The 25,367-nt window shown below is 46.9% G+C and overlaps 1 protein-coding gene across 2 annotated transcripts; it reads right to left on the bottom strand.

Moving 5' to 3' along the window:
- Positions 1–1,615: 1,615 nt before the first annotated feature.
- Positions 1,616–24,708, bottom strand: PXMP4 (peroxisomal membrane protein 4). Of its 2 annotated transcripts, none has more exons than XM_055435689.2 (4): positions 24,357–24,708; positions 19,086–19,148; positions 15,727–15,925; positions 1,616–11,731 (listed from the first exon to the last, which is right to left on the bottom strand). In XM_055435689.2, exons 1-4 carry the CDS (start codon positions 24,467–24,469, stop codon positions 11,468–11,470), a joined length of 639 nt encoding a protein of 212 aa, XP_055291664.2. In that variant the 5' UTR covers positions 24,470–24,708; the 3' UTR covers positions 1,616–11,467. The 2 variants fall into 2 exon arrangements, with proteins under 2 accessions (XP_055291664.2, XP_055291654.2); XM_055435679.2 differs by lacking the exon at positions 24,357–24,708 and adding an exon at positions 24,148–24,343.
- Between the last annotated feature and the right edge of the window lie 659 nt (positions 24,709–25,367).

The raw sequence follows: 25,367 nt of genomic DNA, 5'->3' as shown, positions 1-25,367 counted from the left end.
GTTGCCATGTGGATGAAAAGTATAAGGGATCTGAAATTGTCTCAGAAACTATTACGATGAGGTGGTTTAGGAACACACCAGGAGTTTCCTAAGCAGTTTGTGAAATTACTTATCGCAAATCCCAGACTATATGAGCACTAGAAGGAACCAGAGAGACTAAATAAGCTTCTTACAGTACAGAAGGGAAAACTGAAGCCCACTCAGGAGTGAACCAGCCAGTGACACAATCTGGCAGGCAATGGATTCCCAGCCCCGGGGTTGGCCTGTCACCCTCCTCCCTCCCCAGTTCTAGAAGCTCCCACTAGAATGGTAGGTCTCATTCTAAATAGCAAGCCAGATCCTGACAAGAGGGTGAGAGAAGTCAGCAACATTCCCACTCCAGAAGGAATTTCCTTCCTTCACACATTCCCAAAGGGGCTCAACAACAGTAGCATTCATTCTGTGAAGCCCTCTCATGCCCATCAGTCATTCAGCAAACATTTATCAGGCACCTATTACATACCAAGCACTGTGCTGGTTGCTGGTGAAGGAAGACAGATACCATTATTATTGCTCCGTTTTAGGATGAGGAAACTGAGACCTAAAGGGCGTGAGCTTACCTCGCCAATGAAAAAGCTTATTATTCAGACTTGATAAGACCGAAGCCTGGGGATTTTCAACGCCCTGCCCTCCCTAAAGTATTCCAGTACACAAGCTCCTAGGTCAAAGCAAGTGCCCTCCTTCCCACAAGCTCTCCTGTCCTCCTGTAGCAGAAAGGAGTGAAGAGCAGAATTTCCAGTGTGAACTCAGAGATAAGGGCCTTCTGCATCTATTAATACTCACTTGAAAGCAGCAAAGGCTTTCTAAGATAGAGCCTCTTAGCCCCAAGCCCGAGGCATCCTGATAAGCCTGTTCTCAACATTTCTCAGGCTTCAAAAAAAAAATCCACAATTACTGGGCAGCCATTTCCACTGATGATCTCCTTTTGACCTGATAAAGAAGTGAAGCTCATTTATCTACATGGCGCAGGAAGGAGGCTCAGAGAGGGGCACTTGCCGCTCAAGGTCACACAGCAGAATAGAAGTCTTCCACTGTAAAACCCAGGGCCTGCCCTTCGTGTACAACCCCCTCTGTAAATACCCCAGGGTCAGCCTCAGAGCTGTTAAGAGTACAATGTGAGGTTTCCAAAAGGTATTATGTGGATAGTGGCTTAATTAACAGGGGCTCACTGTCCATCTCCACCTCCCTCAAGTCCTAACTCAAGAGGAGTCCAAAGGGGTGGAAGCTCCTGGCACCACGATCCTTTGCCTAAAGACCTCTTTCCAAGAGGCAGGCTGGTGGAGGAGTAATAGCGTGGGCTTCTAAATCAGGTGGATGTAAAGGAGAATCCGAGTCTGTGACCTTGGACAAGTCAATTCACTTCCTCTGAGCCTCACTCATTCAATCCACTCCCCAGTCTCCATTCAATATTTACTGAGCCCCTACTATGTATCCAACATTGTGCCAGGTGCTTGGGGGACAGCTGAAAGCAAACCACTCATCTCTGACTCCTGGAGCTCACCCTCCAATGGGAGAGTCAGAATTATTTCTATGTATCTGCACAATATGCTCATTAAGAAGTTTGACAAGCGACACAAATAGTTCAAAGCTATTTATTCCACATGCACCAACTCCCCTAAACGTACATTCATAGCTTTAAAAAAAAAATCTCCAAACATGAACATCCCATTATTATAAGGAATACATAATTGGGAGAAATGATTCTGTGGGGACTTCATTTTATTAAGAGGCACAGAGACATCCATTGTTGAGTTCTGGCAGAAGGAGGTGGGGAGTTTTAAGTCTGCAACATTACATTCATCTCGAATGATCCCTTGTCACTACACTGAGTGGTTTGACTGACGGTTTACTGTCTCTGGAGACGTTCTGTCACGGTGCCAGTCCTGGCTGTGTCTGAACACAGGCCTCTCACCCATTCGGGAGGCTGTCTCACATAGGAGCAAGACTTGGGAGTCGGGCAGACCCCCACTGTGTGGCTTGACCAGATGGGTAAGTGATTTACCCCCTTGAAGAGCTCTGCTTGCCTCCTTCGTAGAACAAGGGGCAGGGGCTCCTCAACAGAATGGGTGTCAGGGTTCAATGAGAAAACAAGACAAGCAGATTTTGCAAACTGGTCCGCGGCCCGGATTTAATTTGCTCAGGGTATTCTTCCCCTGAATTATGAATTAGTTTTTAAAACAAATTTTAAATTGGGACATGCTAGAAAAATTTAAGTATCTGGATTTTTAAAAATTTTGGCCATGTTGCATGGCTTGTAGGATCTTAATTCCCTGACACCTGGAATCCTAACCATTCGGTTACAAGGGAACGCCCAAATGTCTGGCTTTAAAAAAAGTAGTATCTGGCAATGCCAGGTAGGCCATCAGGGTACTAAGCAAGTGCTGTCCCCCATTTAGCCAGAGCCTTGACCCTCCAGGCAACCAGTGTCCCTGACTGGCTTGCCTCACGTGATGACCTTACTTGCCCTGCCACTCTGAGTTTGCAATCCCTAATGCCTGCGCCTGGCACTGCGTAAGCATCCAATAAATGTTAACCACTCTTAGTGACATTACTAGAGCACCAGCACGGCTCCTCTTTGTGGAAGATGCAGATGTGGAAGGGAAGGGAAGTGGGTGTCCATGGGGCTTAGTGCCAGCCAGCAGCTGCCTGACTGTGTGGCCTTGGCTAAGTCTTTGGTCATCAGCCAGTCCAAATGTCCAGCCGGAGGGTCCAAGGTCAGTGGAAGTGGATAGGCCTCTAGTCCATAAGCAAGCCTCCCTTCACTTGCACCCCCATTATTCCATGAGCTCAAGCTCTGGGGATTCCCTCTCCTCTCCAAGGCTCACCCAGTGCCTCTTCCTTTCTCTGATCACTCCAGCCTCTGCAGTGGGATTATGCTTTTCCAAGCGGAGGGTAGAAAACCTGACACAGTGGCCATGCCTGCCCCAAGCAGGGCTGCAGTGAGAGGGTGGGGAGTCCTTAAAGCAGAAGGGCTCTGTTTTCTCACCTGTAAAATGGGGATGGTAATAATAAAGATCACAGTGTTCACCTTATAGGCCTGTTGGGACATTAACTGAGTTATGAAAGTGCTTAGGGCAGTAGTTGGCATGTAGAGAGCCCTCAATAAATGTCAGCAGTTACTAAGAATGAAGGCTGAATTACTGGAGCAGCTTGCCTACATCTCCTCCCAAGTTTTCCAAATGAAAAAAGAAAAAAACTTGTTAGGCTGCAGAACGAGTTTTCAAGCAGCAATCCGTGCACTGCTTCCCAAACTTTATTAGGCTCAGAGACAAGGAGAAAAACACATTTGGATGGCAATGAAGTGTGTAGATGAGACAATCCTATATTCCACTGATTCTCAGACCATTTTCTAAAAATTGATTATTTTTTGGCTGCACTAGGAGGCAAGTGGGAATCTTAGTTCCCTGACCAGGGATTGAACCCATGCCTCCTGCAATGGAAGCACAGAGTCTTAACCCCTGGACCACCAGGGAAGTCCTCTCTCAAACTTTCTTTTTTTGTATTTAACAGCTCTGAAAGTGAGGTGCATCATACAATCAATGGCATGCCCATTTTAGTCAGCAGCCCTTCTCTTTCCTAGGGGCTCAAGATAAAACGTTGTGTTTCATTTTGGAGGGTGTCTTGGAAGTCGGAGATAAGGTGGCTGAAAAGCATGGGGCCCCGGGGCCTGCCCCCTCAGAGGCCTCGTTGTTCTCATCACCTCCAGCCTCACCAGCACGTTTGAGGCTGGCCACGGCGGAGCGAGTCGCTTTTCTTTCATTTTGCTCGTTTTCTTTCTGACACCTGCTGACCTGCATTTGGTCCCGGGGTTGACAGGCACATGGCAAACGCGGTCAGGGAGGGGAGTAGCAAGAGCTCATGAAGAGAAGAGAAAGGCTTTTCATAATATATTAAGATATTCAGAAAGGAGGAGCCTGAGATATTCTCCCTCCCTCTCCTTCCTTTTTTTTTTTTTTTGAACAACAAAAAAAATCCCTGCTGGAAGCCAGAGTTATATATATGCCAAACAGGCCAGGAAACCCAGCAGGCCTCCTGGAGCTGGCAATGAACCGAAACAGGGGCATTGTGTCCAGGCCACTGGCTGGCTGAGGGGCATTGTTAGGGCCTGGCCTCGTCTGGGGAGAGGGGGGCGCAGCGGGCAGGGGGAGTGTGTTCCCATGACTCCCTGGGGAGTGACAACAATCAAGGCCAGCTGGGAAGCTCGAATGCCAGGGGCCCGTGGGCGGGTGGCTGGCCCCAGAGGGGCCATGGAGGGCTGCAGGGGGCTGAAGAGGCGAGGGGAGGGGGCAAGGTCCAGGTCTGTTTCTCAGCTGGGCTGGGGGGTGGGAGGGTCATTTGCTATACCCGTCTCTCTCATCCCCACTTCCAAAAAGTCCTGGGCCACTGAGCCACTTTGCAAATGATACCCCAGATCTGCCCACTTCTCTCCACCCCGAGGCCCCAGCCTGGTCCAGTCTGTCATGATCTCACTGGGACCCCTGCCTGGCTTCCTCATCGGGTCTTGCTGCCAGTCTGGCTCTCTACGTTCTGTTCCCCACACACAGCTAGAAGGATCTTTCCAAAATGTAAATCACATCACAGCCACATCACTCTCCTGCTTAAACCTGCCAAAGGCTGCCTGTCAAACTGAGAAGAAAACCCAAACCCCTCACTCTGGACCACAAAGCCGGCTTGATGGGCCCAGCCAGCCTCTGGGACTCCATCTCCGACACACTCCAGGAAGCCCCCACCTGCCACTCTGTCCCAGTCTTGCGGACCTCCTGCAGGCCCTGGAATGCTGTCAGCTGTTCCCCTTAGGGCCTGTTGCAGCTCCTATGCCAGTAACACCCTTCCTCTACCTCTCAGCATGGCTCGATCCCAGAGCCAACAACACCTCCTCAGAGAAGCCTTCCCTGGAAAACAGACCTTGCTGTTCTCTACTACACCGCCTTCCTGGCACCTACCACTCTGAACTGTATATTTGTTGGTCTTCCCTCCCTGGGTGGTAAACCCCCGGTGAGCAAGAACTGGTTTTTTCATTGCTAAACCCTAACCTCCCATCTCACAGGTACCTAGTACCTAGCAAGAACTCAGCCAATATTGATTGTTGTTCAGTCGCTAAGTTGTATCCAAGTCTTTGTGACCCCATGGACTGCAGCATGCCAGGCTTCCCTGTTCTTCACCATCTCCCAGAGTTTGCTCAGATTGATGTCCATTGAGTCGGTGATGCTATCCAACCATCTCATCCTCTGTCACCCTCTTCTCTTATCCTCAGTCTTTCCCAGCATCAGGGTCTTTTCCAATGAGTCAGCTTTTCGCATCGGGTGGCAAAGTATTGAAGCTTTAGCATCAGTCCTTCCAATGAATATTCAGAGTTGCTTCCCTTTAGGATTGACTGGTTGGATCTACTTGCAGTTTAAGGGAATCTTAAGAGTCTTCTCCAGCACTACAGTTCGAAAGCATCAATTCTTCAGCGCTCAGCTTTCTTTATGGTCCAGTTCTCACACCGGTACATGACTACTGGAAAAACCATAGCTTTGTCTATACTGACCTTTGTCGGCAAAGTGATGTCTCTGCTTTTTAATACGTTGTCTAGGTTTGTCATAGCTTTTCAGCCACCCTCAAGCAGTTCTGAAACTGTGATCCATGAACCCAAGTTCCATGAACTTGGGCAGGAAAAAAAATTACACCTATATTTTCATTAGTCTAACTGAAATGTAACATTTCCTTCCATTTTAAATGTAGGCAACAATCCAGAGGCCAATTAGCAGCAACTTGGGACTTTATCACCAAGAGAAATCACAGCTATTTCCTTATCACAGCTGCCCCAGGGATTCTAAGATACTGTTCATGCTTATGACACCTGTGACATCCTGGTAGTTTTGGACCTGCCACTTGATCTTTTTATCTGATGTGTTTAAAAAAGAACACACAGGGCTTCCCTGGTGCCCTGTACTCTTTCAGTAGCAAAGAGTCCACCTGCCAATGCAGGAGACACCAGTTGGATCCCTGAACTAGGAATATCCCACATAACTCAGAGCAACCAAGCTCATGTGCCACAATTATTGAGCCTGTGCTCTAGAGTCTGGGAGCCGCAACTACTGAGCCCATGTGCTGCAACTACTGAAGCCCACGCACCCTAGAGCCCATGTGCTGCAACAAGAGAAGCCACCACAATGAGAAACCTGCACACCGCAACTAGAGAGTAGCCCCCGCTTGCCACAGCTAGAGAAAAGTCCGAGCAGCAATGAAGACCCAGCACAGCCATAAAAAATATTACTAAGTCACAATATAAAAAATATTGATTATTATTTCAATATTCAATATAATTGTTGTCTTTTGTAATCCTATTTATGGTTTAAAAAACAGCATTCTTTAAAAAAAAAAAGGCAGAATTCTTGAGAAGGGTCTATAGGCTTCACCAGATGCCAAAAGGGTTCATGACACACATAAAAAAGACACTCTAAAAATGAGTGTCCTGAAAGAGGAGATGTAGGGAGTTCCCTGGCAGTCCAGTGGTTAGGACTCTAATCTTCCGCTGCAGGGGGCCCAGGTTCAACCCCTTGTTGGGCAACTAAGATCCCACAAGCTGGGGAGCGTGGGCAAAAAAAAAAAAGAGCTGATGAGGTATGACTTTGATCTCTCTCAGCTGACATCCAGCCCATGAGAAGCTGAAGGGAGAGCTCAGAAAAGCAGGAGAGCAAGGCTTCCAACAGGAACCTCATGACCTGCATTTCACTGCTGCCTGGTCTTGTTTTGTTCATGAAATCATGAGCACACAGGCCTGCAACAGAAAGCAGGGAGCCCTCTTGAAAATCAGTATTCATAGGGGAGCCCAGCTTTCCCTCTGTCCTCTAGCTGGGCCCCTGTGGCTGCCAGTCCCAAGAGTTAGTCCTGCAGGAGGCCTCTGGTTAAACTTAACATACTCTCATCCAAAATGTGGGCTTTCCCCATGGCTCAGTGGTAAAAAAACCACCTGCAACGCAGGAGCCACAGGTTCAATCCCTGGGTCAGGAAGATTCCCTGGAGGAGGGCATGGCAAACCACTCCAGTATTCTTGCCTAGAGAATCCCATGGAGAGAGAAGCCTGGCAGGCTACAGCCCATAGGGTCACACAGAGTTGGACATGACTCAGCACACACGCACCCAAAATGCTTTTCAAGACTGAAAGAGGACCCTCTCTATCCCCATGAATCTGCAACAAGATAAGGGAAGGAAAAAAAAACATAATATTTCTTTTTATAAATACCCTCATAGAAAGCAACCCACCTGCAGTCACAGATAGACTATTGGTTCCAAGAGGTGGACACAGCACGATGTGCTGGTTTAGGAGGGTGTCAGGTTTAAAACCTGATTGTCACAAACCCAACACACACTCATGGGAGTGGGAGAAGTGAACAGTGTGGACAGAAACACCATCTCCAGGATCCTTTCTGGAGTCTGCCGTGAGGAAGGCGGCAGTCGTGAGAAGCAGAGGAGGCAGCTTCTTGGAGCCTGGGTTTGTGAATCATCACTCTCACATGGGTTCCCCGAACAACCTCTAATTTGGGAGAGGAGCAGCAGAAGGGCCTCAAATTCACTTCAACTTTGTCCTTGCCATTTCAGTTGGAGTTCCGTGGGCATTCATGTCGGGTGTCATCTACGAGACTCAGGACATCTAGGATAATTCATCTTCATGCTGATCTGCCCGAGATATTTGGGGACTTGGGGGTGAGGTTGAGGGGGATAGGAACTGGCTCAAAGAAAGGACTCCCTTTTTTTAAAAAAATAATACTAACACTGACTTGTTTTTTTGGTCACACCCCACGGCTTGCAGGATCTTAGGTTTCTGACTAGGGGTTGAACCGGTGCCCTTGGCAATGAAAGTGCGAAGCCTTAAACTACTGGACTGCTAGGGAATTCCAGGACTCACTTTTATATCAGATTATTGATCAAAGAGAAACCAAACATGCAGAGAACAAGGAAGGAGTGTTCAAGAGTTCTTGAGATGACAGTGCAATGTAAAAGCTTCTTAGAGGACAGAGATGGGTGGTTGTGCAGAGAATTTCTCAGGAATGGTGCACTAGAATGTATGGATGGGGGCGCCCCTGGCTGGGGCGGTGGCAGGTAGGTGGATCTGAGGTTCAGGGGGAACTTGACTCTTCCTTATTATACACTTCGTGTACCCATTTACGTTTTATGCTATTGTGTATGCATTATTGCTTAAAAATTTTTGTTTACAGCTTTGCAAGTCAGAGACCTGATAGGAAAGTAGCAGGTGCTTAATTGAAACATGTTAAAACTGCTATTTCAGGAACTAGCATTTATGGAGGGCCTACTGTGGGCCAAGGGCCTCTGGCAATCCCGGTTTTCCAGGTCTTACAGACACGGAGGCTGGGCCAGGAGGGAGCTGAGTGGGAACTCCTCCCAGGAGCCGGGGCTCTAGTCCTGCATGAGGACCACACTGCCTCCCTCCCTGGAGTGAGCAGTTGGAGGCACCAGATGCTTTGGCAGGATCCAGAGAGATGCCATCTGTGAGGGGAACCTATTCTTAGAGAGCAGAGACAGTGGGTGGGGGAGCCGGCCAACCCCCAGCGGCAGTGGGGGGACGTTGGGAGGAATGGAGGGCAGGCAGCCAAGGCTTTTACCTTCAGTTGAGGGGCGGGGCGGGCCAGGTTGAAAGCAGAGTGTCCGTAGTCCTTGGGGCCAAGCTTCCTTTTACATTTGGATGATACATTGGAAATAGCAATAGGCATTTATCAAGTGCTTACTTTATATGCTGTCATATCATTTAACTCTCCAGACCACCCTCCAAGGCGTGTCCCATGAGAATGGCTGTTTAACAGATGACAAGACGGAGGCCCTGAATAGTTAAGTCACTTACAAGGAACCAGCGGGGCCAGAACTGAGCCCAGACACTCTGGGTTCCAAAGCTGATAGCCTTAACCACCATGCTCTGCTGCCCCTCAACTCGCTGCACCGAGGGCCAGTTTTAGTTTGGGTTCCCCCAAGAGCAGACCCCGAGATGAGGATGTTGAGTGCAAGCAGTTTCTGTGGGAAGTGGTCCCGGGAAGCAGTGGTAGGGGCACAAGGAAGGGAGACAAGGGAGGAGGTGTTGTCACACGAGTGACCGCTCTGGGCGGCGGAGCTCAGTCCGGCTGGGTGCTCTGGGAGCCAGTGTAGAGCAGGCACCTGGGAGTTATCCCACCCAGTGGCAATCGGAGTGCAGGTGTGGGGGTCGCCACCAGTCCCTGGTTGACAGCTGCTCTCAGGATGTATTCATCTCCAGCACTGCAGGTCTGCCGCAGGCTGACAGACCAGGTGCCGAGAGCAAGGGAGGAGCCCTCAGGCAGAAAGACTCAGGGTGGCAGTAGGGTGGCTGCTATGCACTGAAGTGGTAAGTTAGACAGGATATGGGTGGGGCACTCCAGCATCTGCTTTAAAACCCACTTGCTTGTGGCTACCCGCTCCCCTTCCCATAACCTCAGGACCTCATTCAGCCTCCACAGAGTGAACTAAGGAAACTTCAAGACTACCTTCTCTAAGCTGGTCGTACAACATCGTGCCTGAGAACACACTGTTTAGACTCAGACCCAGTCCCACCTTCATGACCTAACAGCTCTGTGACATAGCTTCCTCCTTCGTCACATGGGCTACTGGCTGGCCCCCGTCATTCCCTACTACCTTGTTACTCAAGCTCAGAACAGCAGCAGCCATCACCCAGGAGCTGTGAGAAACCCAGAATCTCAGGCCCCACCCCAAACCCACTGAATCAGAATCTGCATTTTAATAAGATCTCCAGTGACTCATGTGGATATTTCTACTAGTAATTTTCAAAATATAGAAAAAGACTGAAGTATGCCTACTCCAATTGATGGCCCACGGACCAAATCTCCTGGAGATGTGTTTGATTTGTTCAGCTTGGTGGTTTAAAAAAAAAAAATTAGTCTGGCGCACACACAAGTCTCCCGTTCACCAGGTCTCCATCCCTCCCAACTGCATAGCACCCAAAACATCATCATTTATGCCACTTCCCAGGCCCCTATAGGCATTTGAGTGTGCACCCCAATAACTAGCTAACTTTGCATAACATAGTTTAGGTTTCTAAATTTAAGGCACTGAAAAAAAGCTTTGAAATCACATAGATCTGGGTTTAAACCCTGGTTTGGCTGTCACACTAGTTGTATTGCCTTTGGCAAGTTACTTCTCCGATCCTCAGTTTCTACATCTGTGAAATGGAGATAAAAATATGTACCTGCGAGGTCATTGTAAGGGTTAAAAATATGTGCAAAGCACCCAGGAAGGAGGAAGTAGGAGTTCACTAGGTGGATGTCAGTAGTAGTAGAAGCAGCCATCGGAGTTACACAAGTCCAGTGTAGACACCAGGTATTACTATGATTATCCTCACTTTAGTAGAAACTGAGCCTCTGAGAAGAACCTTCCCCAAGGTTACACAGCAGTCCAGTGGGGACTCAGGCCTTTCAGCTCTGTATCTGCACTGTCCACTAGAATTTTCTGCGAGGATAGAATGTTCTGATCTGCGCTGTCCAATACAGCAGCCATTAGCCACATGTGGCTCCTGAGCACTTGAAATGTGACAGGTCCAAATTGAGAAATGCTGAAAGTGTAAAACACACACCTGATTCTGATGACTTAGTACAAGAAAAAAATAATCTAAAATATCTTATTAATTTTTATATTTAACATTCATTAAAATGATAACATTTGAGAAATACTGGGTTCAAAGACATAATTAAGATTAATCTCCTCTGCTTCTTTCCCCACATTTTTTTTTTTTTTTTGGCCACACCTCATGGCATGTGGGATCTTAGCTCCCAACCAGGGATAGAACCCATGCCCTTGGCAGTGACAGCGGAGTCCTAACCACTGGACCACTAGGAATTCCCTCCACTTTTTAAAAACTGTGGCTGCTAAAAAAAGCTCAGTCACATATGTCTCTCACTGTGTTTCTGTTAGACAGTGGAAACGCTGGAGCTTCTACAATAGAACACCCAAGGCAAGGAACTGAGTATTGTCTAAAAATGCATTTTTGCAACCTACTGCCCATCAGCCAGAAGCCCTCTGTTACAGAAGAATGGTCAGAGAACATACCCACCAGAAAGAGACTTCAGTACCCTCGTCCGGGCTCGATGATCCCTGAGGCCCAGGGTGGGGCGGGACCTTCCCTGGTCTCTCAAGAGTCAGCAGCCATGACCATGCCCAAGGCTCCTCAGCCTGATTCGGTGGCTCATTCCACTATTCAAGAGTACCTAATAAGAACTGACAATCAGTGCTTCCATTTCGCCAAATGGAACCCTGGGCTAATAAAAGTTAGAGTCTGAGACCCCAGATCTTGAAGAGGTAGGATCCTCTGGGATAGTTAGCAGATGGAGTCAATCTCGAACCGTGGCTGGACACCTCCGTCACCTGACTTGGGTGCAGGAGCCTTGCTGAGCACGTGGGGGCACTGTTACTTGGAGGGTTGGCTCTTGTTGTAGATAAGGAAGTCCGAGAGGTCATGCCACACGTTGCTGTCCTCGTACAGGTAGGTCATGGACGACTGCAGCGAGGGCTGCAGGGTGGCCCGGTGGTACTCGAAGAGCCACAGCACCAGCCCCCACACCAGCCCCGTGAACAACGGAAACGGGTCCAACTTGGGTTTGGGGATGAAACCCTTCTCCACGCCCAGGCGGCACAGGGCAAACAGGACGCGGGATAGTAGGTACATGCTGATCTGTGGGAGGGAAGGACGGGGTTACAAGTGGGCCCAGCCACTGGGAACCTTCGACCAACCCCACCCCACCTCATCCCTCCCCCATTTCCCCCCATTCCCTTCCCCGACCCTGCCCCACCCTGGAGTGCTGCCTGTGCACTGGATCAGGGTTTTGCAGAGTGTGAGCAAGGTGATTTGAAGTGGTTTCCAGCAGGCATTTGAATATTACTGTTTATGTCTTTTTAGCAGTATTGCATGGCAAAAGAGATCTTAGGTCTTCAACCAGGGATTCAAACCATATCCCTTGAAATAAAAGCACCCAGTTTAAACCTCTGGACCGCCAGGGAAGTCCCACTACTTATGTCTTTTAATTTATTATTCTTTTTAATAAAAAATTTTGAAAAATGAATATATTTACATGGCTCAAAACTAAAAGGTAGCTTGAAGACAAAAAACAGTCCACAAATGAAAAAAAAATTAATAAACTGGATTTCATCAAAATGCAAAATTCTTCAGTTGTGAAAGTCCATGTGAAGAGGTTGAAAAGAAAAGCTACAGACTGAGAGAAAATATTTACAAACTCATATCTGACAAAGACTCATGTCTGGAAAATATTTTTAGAAACTCTCAAAACACAACAGTGAAAAAAAGAGGCGATCCAGTTAGAAAATAGGCAAAAGACACAAACAGATATTTCACTGAAGAGGTTACACAAAAAGAAAATAGACACTTGTAAAAAGGTTCAGCTTCATTAGCCATTAGGGAAATGCAAATTAAAACCACAATGAGAGGGACTTCCCTGACAGCCAGTGGTTAAGACTCTAATCATCCAATGCAGGGGGCCCAGGTTCCATGCCTGGTTGGGAAACTAGATCCTGCATGGCACAGCTAAGACCTGGTAGAGTTAAATAAATAAAAAACTTTTTAAAAGCCACAATCTGCACTACACACCTATCAAAATGTCAAAAATCTGAAATGTAACAAACCACATGCCAGCTTGAAGGTAAAGAAACTGGATCACACATATATTCCTGATAGGAATGTAAAATAGGACAATCACTCTGGAAAATACTTTGTCAGTCTCCTCTAAAACTGTGTATATGTTCCATGTGTGTGTGCTCAGACCCTGAGTCGTGTCTGACCCTTTACAACCCTTTGGACTGTAGCCCGCCAGGCTCCTCTGTCCATGAGATTCTCCAGACAAGAATACAGTGGGTAGCCATTTCCTCCACTAGGGGATCTTCCCAACCCAGGGATCAAACCCATGTCTCCTACATTGCAGGCAGATTCTTTATCTCTTGAGACATCGGGAAAACCCTTTATGTACCATATGACCCAGGAATTGCACTCCAGGTATTTATCACAGAAGTGAAAACTTATGTTCACCAAATACATGTACAAGAAAGTTCTGAGCAGCTGAAGACTAGAACCAAGATGTCCTTCAATAGGTACATCCATGCCATGGAACACTACTCAGCAGTGAAAAGGAATGAACAGCTGATACAATAACTTGGAAGAATTGCCAGGAAATTATGCTGAGTGAAAAAAGCCAACCCTCAAAGATTACAAACTATAATGACTCCATTTATATAATATTTTTAAAAATTGAAGTGTAGTTATTTACAATATTGTGCTTCAGGTGTACAGCAAAGTGATTAAGCTATACACACACATATGTGTATGTATATTCTTTTTCAGATTATAAAAAATTTTATTTTATAAAATATCGAATATACTTCCCTGACTAATTGTTGTTTATCTATTTTATATATAGTAGTAAGTGTTAATTCCAAACTCCTAATTTATGCCACCCCCGCTTTGGTAACCATAAGTTTGTTTTCTATGTCTGTGAGTCTGTTTCTGTTACATAAATAAGTTCATTTGTATCATCTTTTCTAGATTCCACATGTAAGTGATATATTTGCCTTTTTCTGTCTGATTTCACTTAGTATGATAATTTCTAGGTCCATCCATGTTGCTGCAAATGGCATTATTTCATTCCCTTTTCTGGTTGAATAATATTCCAGTGTGTGTGTGTGTGTGTGTACACACTACATCATCTTTAGCTATTCATCTGTCAATGGTTGCATCCATGCTTGTAAACAGTGCTGCTATGAACACTGGGGTATATGTATCTTTTTGAATTAAGAGTTTTCATCTTTTCCATATATATGCCCAGGACTGGGATTGCTGGATCGTATAATGACTCTAGTTTTAGTTTTTTAAGGAATCTCAATACTGTTCTCCACAGTGACTGCACCAATTTACATTCCCACTAAAGTGTTCCGTTTTCTCCACACCCACTCCAGTATTATTTGTAGACTTTTTGATGATGGCCTTTCTGACTGGTGTGAGGTGATATTTCACTATAGTTTTGATTTGCATTTCTCTAACAATTAGTGAAACTGACCATCTTTTCATGTTCCTTTTCCTGTACCTGTTGGCCATCTGTATGTCCATCATGTAACATTTTTGAATGGAGGTCAGAGCAGCTGTTGCCAGGGGTCATGGAAAGGAGGGAAGGGGGAAGGAAATGGGTGTATCCAGGATTCCTAGAACTTGGAAGTTCATAGACAAATTAAATTTCTATCAAAAAAAAAAAAAAAAGCTGGGTAAACTTTCCCAAAATACAAAATGCTCATATCCATAGACTCTACAACTCCATGTCTAGGAACTTACAGACAGACTGACACAAGTGCAGGAAGATGTCTGAACAAAGATGTAGACTACAGTGTATGTGTGAGGTCAAACGCTAAAGAGCCCCTAAATGTCCATCCAGAGGAGACTGTGAAATCAAGGCTGGTCTATCCCATCAGTAGAGAGCTCTGCTCATGTTACAAAGAATGAGGGACTGACAAGAGACGCCTCCAAGGTACACTATTATAGGAAAAAAAAAAAGTACTATGATCTCGTTGGTGGAAAACTCCTGCTATGAACACTAATACAAGCACAGACAAGTTCTGAAAAGCTACACAAGACACAGTTAAAATGACCATCTATATACATGTATAAATGATTCACTTTGCTGCACAGCAGAAACCTACACAACATTGTAAATCAACTATACTCCAATTGTGTATATGTGTGTGTGCGTGCTCAGTCATGTCCAGCTCTTTTCGACCCTATGGACTGTAGCCCTCCAGGCTCCTCCATCCATGGGATCTTTAGGCAAGAATACTGGAGTGGGTTGCCATGCCATCCTCCAGGGAATCTTCCTGACTCAGGGATCAAACCCACATCTCCTGCACTTTCCTGAACTGGCAGGCAGATTCTTTACCACTGAGCCACCTGGGAAGCCCAATACTCCAATAAAAATTTTTAAAAAAAGTGTTTCTGGACAGTGGCTGGACAGTTAGAGGGGGAGAGAGACTTTCTTTTCAATTTATTTTCTAATTTCATCATGATGTATCCTAAGCATCCAGAAGTGTGCCAGGCACATAATGGGTGCTTAGTTTGCATTACTTAAAATGTGAAAATAAAACAAGTATTTTTATAATTTAAGAATATTTAAGAAATTTGAGGGAGGCAAATTAGAAACACTGCCAACTTTTCATATAGCCCAAGCAGGATGCTAAAACAGCAGCAGCAGCAACAGTTAGCATTTTGTTTTATCATTATCTTGTTAAAAAATGGAATTTTTAACCAAGAAAAAGGGCAAGTTGCAGAATAAGAGATAATTCTTCGAATGTAGTAAGTTTCGTTTTATGAAAATCTTACTCATTTTTTTCTTCTCATTTCACTGCAGAGTAGTGTTTGGGGCGTGTTTTGTTTTACTTTTTAAATCTTTGCCCCAGAGAGCTGCATGGAACTCCAACAAGGTACCTGGTTAACAGAGGGGGAAATTGAGGGGGAAGTGACCTTCCCAAGGTCACACAGGGACTGATGAACTAACAGACCCTCAGACATGGCAGGGAGCCAAGAGCTCGTCTTCTTTGACTCCCATCCCCAACTCTATACCTGAATCCTGCCCTACCCCCCAGTCCCCTCCCCGGTCCCCGTTCTGGGAGGACCTTTACCTGGCTGTTGATGTTGCTGTTGTTTCCAAACACCAGCAAGCCCCCGATGAAGGCAGACACGAATGAGTGTGCCTGGTAGGTCTCACCCTGGACGTGGGACTGCAGGGCGCAGAGTCCCTTGTAGAAAAACACAAACCTGGCCAGGTTCCAGGAGTGGGTGTACGTGGCCTGCAAGATGGCCCGCAGCTTCTCCCGGAGGCTGCATAGACACAGGGAGCCACCGTGAGTGCAGGCCCAGCCGCCCCAGGGGTATCCACCCACCTGGCATGCAAAACCCGCCCAGGCAAGGAGCCCAGGGCCAGCGCTCATTCAACCCCGCGCCTCTGCCCTCCATGCCCTTAGGGCTGCTCCCTCCCTGAATACATGCTTTGACTTCACGCCATCTCCTCGAAGAGGTCTTCTCTGACTACCCCACCACCTTCTTCAAGAGGTCTTCCCTGACTACCCCACGTATAAGAATGCCCATTGTATTCTGTTCCCTTATCCAATTTTTCTTTTCTTTCAGAGCTCGTATCACCACCTGACATTTACATACTTGTTTATTATCTCCCCCCACTCCCACCCCATCCCAGCGGAAGCTACCAGAGAGTGGTATCTATACCTCCCTCATTCATCCTCAGTGCCCAGAGCAAGGCCTGGCGCACAGCAGATGCTCAATACATTTGTTTCTGGAGTGAACATGTGAAGAAATGAATGAGTGAATGATGGAGTACGTACTATGTGCTGGATCTGAGGATATGATTCTGAGAAAAAACAGATCTGCTTGCTGCCCTCACAAGGTTTATGATCTAGTGGGAGAGGGAATTATGAAATGAATAATCACAAAACAAAGGTCACACTTTGACCCTGACAAGCAATGATGCCAGGACGTGAAGGATGAGGAGTCCAAGAGGTCAACAGGGGAGAGGAGTTGTACTGGGATCAATACGAGCAGAGGTCCCGAGGAGGGACAGGGTGTGGGGAGTAAAGGAACAAAGAGAGGTCATTAAGGCCTGAGCAGAAAATGTGTGAGGCAAAGGCTGTGAGGGAGAGGTGGGACCATGGTAAGATGCGTTTTTAAAAAATATATATTTATTTATTTTTGGCTGGACTGGGTCTTCGTTGCTGCTCGAGGGCTTTCTCTAGTTGCAGAGAGCCAGGGCTGCTCTCTAGCTGCAGTGGCTTCTCTTGTTGGGGAGCACGCGCTTTAGGTGTGTGGTAGTTCCTGCACACGGGCTTAGTTGCTCCAAGGCATGTGGAGTCTTCCCAGAGCAGGGACTGAACCCATGCCCCCACCATTGGCAGGCAAATTCTTAAACACTGGGCCACCAGGGAAGTCCTAAACTTTGTCTTTATCTTGAGAGAAGTGAACCTTTAAGGCACGTGGTTTGACTTATCTTTTCACAATCGCTAGGGGGCAGTGAGGAGAACCAAGGAGAGGAACCGCATGCGCCCTGGGAGATCAATTCAGGCCCAGCAACAGCAAGTGCCCTTGAGGCTGGAGGAGGGCCTTGAAGTGTGTCAGCTGGGACCTGGGAAGTCTGCCAGGTGAGGGGGGACAGCTAGGAGTCAGCGAGCTCTCACCCCACAGGAACACGGGCCTACCACTGCCAGTTCTAAGGCAAGCTGCATTTCCCACTCTCCAAGCATAGGCACTAATACTGCCTTGAAAATGTTTCTAGAATCTGAACACTTCTCACCTCTATGCCACCATCAAGGTCTGGACCACCAGAGTTGCTCAGTTGGATTATTGCCTCTGCCTCCTACTTTACACCTATTTCTGCCCTTGATCCCTAGCAGCAAACACTTCACTTTCTCACTATTAAATTTAAGTCAAATAGTGGCATGTCCCTATACAGATTCTTACAACAATTTCCTGTTCCATTTAGAGGAAAAGCCAGGGGGGTGGGAAGAAGGTTCAAGAGAGAGGGGAGATATATATATATATATATATATACATACACACACACACACACATATATATATACACACACACATATATATAGTATATGCTCAATAAATCTAAGTATATATACATATATATACACTTATGGCTAATTAGCATTGTTGTGTGGCAGAAACCACCACAACATTGTAAACCAATTATCTTCCAATTAAAAATTTAGAAAATTAAACAAAAAGAAGAGGAAAAGCCAAACTCTTCTCTTTGACCTAATGCTGAATAGGATGGGCCCCGGTTACCCCCTTAATATTCCTCTCTTTGTTCTCTCCCCTGCAATCCCTCTGCTCCAGCCTCCTCAAACTCACCACGTACGGTCACCCCTCAGGGCCTTTGCATGGGCTGTCCCCTTGGTATGAAACACTCTTTCCCTTGTTACCCATGTGGCCAACTCTTCCATCTCCTTCAAGTCTCTACTTAAAATGTCACTTTCTCAATGAGCCCTTCCCTATTTAGCTCTGCAGCCTGCCCTTTCCCCAGCACTCTGGATCCCCTTTCCCTGCTCTACATTTTCTTTCCTACAGCCCAAATAATATTCTAACATACCACATACTTTTTAAATTTATTATGTTTATTTTCTGCTATGCCTTGCTAAAATGTCCACTGTAAGAGGGAAGGGATCATTCTCTGTTTTATTCACTGCTGTATCCCCAGCACCTAAAGACAGTGTCTGGCACATATTAGATGCTCAATAAATATTTACTGAAGGAATGAATGAGTTTAATTAAAAAAAAATAATTTGGAGGGCAAAAACAAAAATAAATTAAAAAAAGAAAAATACATAAAGAAAGAAATCTTCACGACCTGGATTTGAGCAGCAGGCAGTCCATGTATGATTCTTACAAACTCCAGGTGAAGCTAGATACATTAAAAACTAAAACACAAGGTGATTTCTGAGAAGCACCTTGAGGGAAGTTATGGAAGATCAGAGAAAAGCCAAGAAGTTTGAACAAGAAAAGAAAGTAGGTCATGGAGAGTTTTCCTGAGAAAGTGATCCTCAGAGAACTGGTATGGGTTGCTAGGAAGGAATAAAGATGGGGTAGAAGAGGAAAGGGGATTCCTGGTGTGTGTGTGGTGGGTACTGCCTGAGAAATGTAAAGAGGTGGAACCACCTGTTGCACATGAATGAATGGCAGCGAGTCTTGGTGCCAAGGGCTCCCCACGGTAGGTGTTGGAGAGAAGGGGGAATGTCCCTGAGGTCAGAGTACAGGGGGCCTTGGATGCCACACCTGGAAGCTGGCTTCTCTGGAGAACAGCAAGGAGCCAGGAGTTGGTGAATCTTCAAGATGGGATAAAAGAATTGGACTTTTGCTTTAGGAAACGGTGGTGCGGGCAGGTTGGACCCAACCCGGAGGCTACTGCACCAATAGTCCTGACGCGATCTTGCCCAGTATGAGGGGTGTGCAGAGGGGACAGGTACCTGCCACTCCGGAAAAGAAAGGTCATGACCAGCGCGTGAGGAGCCCGGATTTTGACTCCATAGCTGTAGAAACAAAAGAAAATGGCTATTAAGGCACCATTGCACCACTGTTTCTTTCTGAGCTCTCTCTTCAACTCCCTGTGCCCCCTCCTCCCCCTCCCAAATCCTAATATCATTTTGGGAGGGAAACGAACGCTGGCTTTTGAGTTAGATCTGGGTTCCAAATGGGTCATACAAAGTAAATAGTAGCTGGTACCAAAGCCTTGCCCTGTTTTGCTCTGTGCTGCTGCTCCTAAGTCGCTTCAGTCATGTCCGATTCTGTGTGATCCCATAGACGGCAGCCCACCAGGCTGCCCCATCCCTGGGATTCTCCAGGCAAGAACACTGGAGTGAGTTGCCATTTCCTTCTCCAATGCATGAAAGTGAAAAGTGAAAGTGAAGTCGCTCAGTCATGTCCGACTCTCAGCGACCCCATGGACTATAGCCCACTAGGCTCCTCCATCCAAGGGATTTTCCAGGCAAGAGTACTGGAGTGGGATGCTATTGTCTTCTCTGGTTTTGCTCTATAAACTTGGGTAAATCACTGAATGTCTCTGAGTCTCCCTTCTCCCTTCAGTAAAAAGTATTGCCTGTTTCAGAGTTGTTTCTGACAGTTAAGGACCTAGCACATGTAAAAGTTCCTCATTCAACGAGTACTAATGTCACTACATTTCTTTTTCTTCTTTATTGGACTTGCCCTCGCTCCACCAAGTTCTCCAGCTGTCTGGCCCTGACCTCTCCAGGCTACAAGGTCTAACAATCTTTGACAGTCTCCCTCAGACAATGGTCATGAGCCCCATATTGTTGTCATATGAGTATTTGTGAGGCATGTTTTTTTTTTTTTTTCCAAAAATTTATTTATGTTTGTCTTCATTTTGGCTGCACTGGGTTGTAGTTGTGGCATGTGGAGTCTAGTTCCCAGACCAGGGGTCAAATCCGGGCCCCCTGCATTGGGAGCATGCAGTCTTAGCCACTGGACTGCTAGGCAGGTCTTTGTGAGGCTTGTTTGAAGCAGCAAAAGACTGGGAGCAAACCTGTGTCCATCCACAGGGGGCTACTAGGTAAACACATAATGGACCCATGGCAACCAGTGGAATACACAGAGCTGTACATGAACCAGGCAGCTCTAGATATGCTGTAGGCTTGGTTAGAGCAAGGTGTGTAAACTTCTAAAAAGCTCTAACTTTTTATGCCTTTTGTGAATATGCTACCTAATTTTTTAAAAAATCAAATAAAAAGTGTGATCAACTGACAGCAGTGTTATTGTATGTGGTAGCCAGGCTGAATGGCTTATTTTCCCTCTGCCTAGCAGTGGGTGGGCAGGACCCTCATGTGGCCCCCAGCAAGCTCTCTGCCCCACCTCCTCCAAAGGCATGTCTTCTTACCCTGAATAAAGAGGCCGTTGGCCTCCTCCAGCTGGCCAAAGTGAACAGGACCCTGCCTTATACCTCAGACACAAATGGAACAATGCCCTCAACTGCCTACATGTGCCTGGCCCCCTTCCCAAACTACTCAGACTCTGGTGGGAGCCAGTTACTGCCACACACAAGATCTCTCTGTGTCCTGAAACATGGAATGCTCTGGATTAAAAAGGACTGAAAGAACATGACAGGGACTTCCCCAGCGGTCCAGTGGTTAAGACTCTGTGCTTCCACTGTAGGAGGTGAGGGTTCGATCCCTGGTTGGAGAACTAAGATCACATGTGCCATGTGATGTGGCAAAAACAAAATCGTCATGACCAAGGAAACTTCAGAGCAGCTCTGAATGCAGACCTTCAGTCCTCTTCCATATAAGAGAGAAATTAAATAAATAAAGGACCATGACAGATGCAGTATGATATCCTGGAAGATCCTTATCTAGACTATCTTGCTATAGAGGACATTTAGGGGACAACTGGGACAATCTGTCTATTGACTAGACAGCAATCAACATTATAAGATTATGATTAATTTCTTTTTTAATTAAAAAAAATTTATACATCTACATTTTTGTTGTTTTAAAAAATTTTTTTTAAATTTATTTTTGGCTGTGCTGGGTCTTTGTTGCTGCGTGGGCTTCTCATTGCAGTGGCTTCTCCTGTTGCAGAGCACGAGCTTTTGGGCATGTGGGCTCAGTAGTTGCATTTCCTGGCTCTAGAACACAGGCTCAATGGTTGTGGCTCACGGGCTTAGTTGCTCCACAACGTGTGGGATCTTCCCGGACCAGGAATCAAACCTGTGTCTGCTGCATTGGCAGGTGGATTCGTTACCACTGAGCTATGAATTTCCCTCTCTGAGCCACAGTCTTCTCATCCAGAAAATGGGTACAATGGCAATTCCTCCCTTACACACTTATTCATTCGGTTAATATTTAAGAGCCTACTTTTACTAAGGAACAAAACAGATAAAAATTTCTGTCCCTATGAAGCTCATTTTCTAGTGAGAGACAGAGTAGAAAAACGGGATGCGTAAGTGAAGACTTAAGTGTCAGGTGGTGATAAGGACTATGGAGGAAAAGTCAGTAGGGAAGGAGGTGGAAGTTCAGAGATAGCCTCATTGAGGAGGTGACAATCAGAAGCCTGAGGAAGGTGAGGGAGTAAGCCAGGCAGACATTCATGCAACTACAACAATGATTACAGCAGCCAACAGTTATATACATATCAGGCACTGTGCGGAGCATTTCACACATATTGACTCAATTCTCTCGACAGTATGATGAAAGTCAAAGTGTTCGTTGTTCAGTCTGTCCAATTCTGTGACCCCATAGACTGTAGCCCTCCAGGCTCCTCTGTCCATGGTATTATCCAGGCAACAATAATGAAGTGGGTTGCCATTTCCTTCTCCAGGGGATATTCCCAACCCAGGGATCGCACCTGGGTCTCCTGCATTGCAGGCAGATTCTTTACCTTCTGAGCCACCAGGAAAGCCAGAGAGTATGATATTGAGAGGGTAACAGGCAGGAAGGCCAGGGATCTCCAAACGGAGGAAATAGACTACAAGTGTCAGACAATTTTTATCTCTCTCTTAAGCGGCAGGAAGAAACAAACGTTAGATTTTTTTCCCCTTCTCTATACAAATTTAAAAAGAGGTTTCTTTTAAAATTCTGTGTTGCCATGACAACACCTGGTTCCACCAGAACTTAACTTTTCTCAAACCTTGATCTAACCAATACATTTTTCTTATGCAAATGTTTGTCTTATGCTATGTTAATGAACTATGTATTTACCCTAGACTCTGTCTTCCTTGGAGAAGGAAATGGCAACCCACTCCAGTATTCTTGCCTGGAGAATCCCGTGGACAGAAGAGCCTGGTGGGCTGCTGTCCATGAGGTCACACAGAGTCGGGCACGACTGAAGTGACTTAGCATGCATGCATGCACTGGAGAAGGAAATGGCAACCCACTCCAGTGTTCTTGCCTGGAGAATCCCAGGGACAGAGGAGCCTGGTGGGCTGCCGTCTCTGGGGTCCCACAGAGTCAGACTCAACTGAAGGAACTTAGCAGCTGCAGCAGCACCTGTCTTCCTAGGTTCTGAGTCTTAGATGGAACTGACTTGACAAACCAGTATGTTTTACTCACGCAAATGTTCTCGTAAGCTATATTAATGAGACTGTATTTGCTTAGAAATCTGCCTTTCTTGAAGATTCATGTCAACTCACCTTGTACCAATGTTATCTCAAAATGCATGTTGTGGGTGAGGGGCCTGGTGCCAGTCTCTGAGTTTTGAGACATTTCCTTTCTCTAATTAGCAGACTGCTAGTAGCTACATAACATACAACTAAAGACTAGCAGGGGGGCACTCTTTCTGCTGATGTCTATGTCAGAAGCTTTCTCTAATTCTTTTATACTTTAATAAAACTTTATCACACAAAAGCTCTGAATGATCAAGCCTCGTCACTGGCCCGGGATTGAGTTCCTCTCCTCCAAAGGCCAAGAATCCTGGTGTCTTTCATGGTTTAGCAGCAACCTTACAATATAAGTACTATTATCAGCCCCATTTTATGAAAATTGAGGCTTCAGTTCAGTTCAGTTCAGTTCAGTCGCTCAGTCGTGTCCGACTCTCCGCGACCCCATGAATCACAGCACGCCAGGCCTCCCTGTCCATCACCAACTCCTGGAGTACACTCAAACTCATGTCCACAGAGTCGGTGATGCCATCCAGCCATCTCATTCTCCGTCGTCCCCTTCTCCTCCCGCCCCCAACCTTTCCCAGCATCAGAGTCTTTTCCAGTGAGCCAACTCGCCGCATGAGGTGGCCAAAGTATTGCAGTTTCAGCTTTAGCATCAGTCCCTCGAGAGCCTAAATGAGTTGCACAAGATCATGCAAGTAAGGGGTACCAGTACTCAAACTGAAGTGATCACAGCCACACCACCATGCCATGCTGCCACTAAAATGCCAACTCCAAGAACATGCAGACTTTTGTTCCCTTTGTTCTTTGATGCTTTCCCAGTTCTGGCACTGTAGGCTCTCAATAAGTGACAGCACTTATGCATAAAGTTTTGGAGAAGGAAATGGCAACCCACTCCAATATTCTTGCCTGGAGAATCCCATGGGCAGAGGAGCCTGGTAGGCTACAGGTCACAAAGAGTCGGACACGACTGAGCGACTTCACTTTCACTTTCAATGCATAAAGTTTAAAGGAAACTGAGCTCCCGTCCTGGCGCCAGCCAGAAGAAATGACCTCCTCTTCCGCAGGTCTGATGGCCAAATTGTAATCAAGGTGCCTGGCAGATATTTGCAGCTTCAGTTACACTGGTCATGCCTGCTGCTTATCAGAAGAGGACTTTGCAGTAGAATCTTACAAAAGAATGAGAAGCGGGACGGAAGGCCAGGGCAGTTTAATGGGGGGAGCATAGCGAGGCAGAGCCGCAGGCTTGCTAGAAGGCAGAGTCCAACTTCCCACTGTGCAGATGGAGCCACGGAAGCCAGATAGGCCCAAGGGCACACAGCAGCAAGAGGGGGGAAACTGGACCCAAATGAAGGGATACAGGGGCTGGCATGGGAAATAGTCAAGGCAATAGGGCCAGGCTGCAAAGCACGGAGTACCTAGAAACAGCGTAGTTAGAGCCCCGGCTCAGAAGGCGCACGGAACCCAAAATCCAGCGCCCACTGCGCCGACAGTGGACACCGAGACCGCGAGACACACTAGGGCTGTTCAAGGGCGCAGAGCGCAGCGGCGCCGGTCCCAGAGTCCGCTTCTCCAACCCCATCAGACCGATCCTTCACCCCCTGCCCAGCCCGATGACCCCACTCACACTGCCCCGTTCCGGAAGCCCTTAAGCATGGCCAGTGCTGCGTGGTAGCGGCGCTTGCGCAATAGTGCGTTGACGGCAAAGAGCAGAGTCCGCAGTTGCGGTGGGGCGGCCATAATGCAGGCGTCGCTGGGGGTGGTGGGCACGGAGCAGGACTCAAGCCCTGACAGCCGGGGTGGCTATTGCACGACCCTCAGTAGGGCAGGAGGTGCCGGACGGTGCAGGACTTTGCAGCCGCGTCTTTGAGCCCATAGGATGTGTCTGCTGTCACTCATACGTGCAGGGCCGATCACAGAGCTCATTCAAGCCACCAGGGGAATGGGACGCAAGCACTCTCCCGAAGAGCGGTCTGATTGGAAGAGAGGGAAAGCTCGTAGCCAGTTACAATGGGCTCCGTCCAGTTCGACCGCAAAAAGGTTAGAAACGTGTTCCTGGATTTGTCCAATCAGAGAGCAGTTTCCCTGGGACTTAGAAGAGGTGTGTCACTTGTGAGCTTGGAAGTTTTTTGAAACAGAAGCTGCCCTCGGGAGAGTAGGGATGGTGACACAGGGAGGAGCCAGGCCTTAACCCTACACAGGACAGTTGTGGTTGGTTAACATGGACCATACCGATCTTCTCAGACCGTAAATGACTTGGCACCTTTACCTTTTTGGTTTCCCTATGTTCTTAAAAAGCAAACTTTTTCTCATGGTCCGCAGAAGACTATGATCTGGCTGCTGTTTTCCTCTCTAATCTTACACTTCCACTCTCCCTTTGTCTCTCTCAGTCACTTCTCTTCAGCGAAACTAGCCTCCTTGCTGTTCCTTAAGCTTGACGCTCCTGCCTGAGCGCCTTTGCCTTTCTTTATCTCCCTGTTCCCTATGCATCACCCCAAGTTCTTCCCATAGCTAACTCCTTCTCAACCTTCAGGCTTCAGCTCAAATGCCATCTCCTCAGAGAGGTCTTCCTAGATATCTCAGAACATTGAGGGGTGACATTTATGTATGATGTCACTGTGTGGAGACGTCATTGGAT

Source organism: Moschus berezovskii, chromosome 15, assembly GCF_049115385.1.
Source record: "Moschus berezovskii isolate FMDL1 chromosome 15, NW_MosBer_1.0, whole genome shotgun sequence".
Taxonomy (NCBI): Eukaryota; Metazoa; Chordata; class Mammalia; order Artiodactyla; family Moschidae; genus Moschus; species Moschus berezovskii.
Note: the sequence above shows the minus strand (reverse complement) of the source record. Positions and strands in the feature narration are given on the sequence as shown.

Coding starts and splice junctions, on each gene's coding strand:
- PXMP4 (XM_055435679.2), bottom strand. CDS start 24,311: ATGGGGTTGGAGAAGCGGACTCTGGGACCGGCGCCGCTGCGCTCTGCG. Junction 19,149..24,147: donor TCTAACTACGCTGTTTCTAG/GTACTCCGTGCT, acceptor TTGTTTCTACAG/CTATGGAGTCAAAATCCGGG. Junction 11,732..15,726: donor ACAGCAACATCAACAGCCAG/GTAAAGGTCCTC, acceptor TCCCTCCCACAG/ATCAGCATGTACCTACTATC.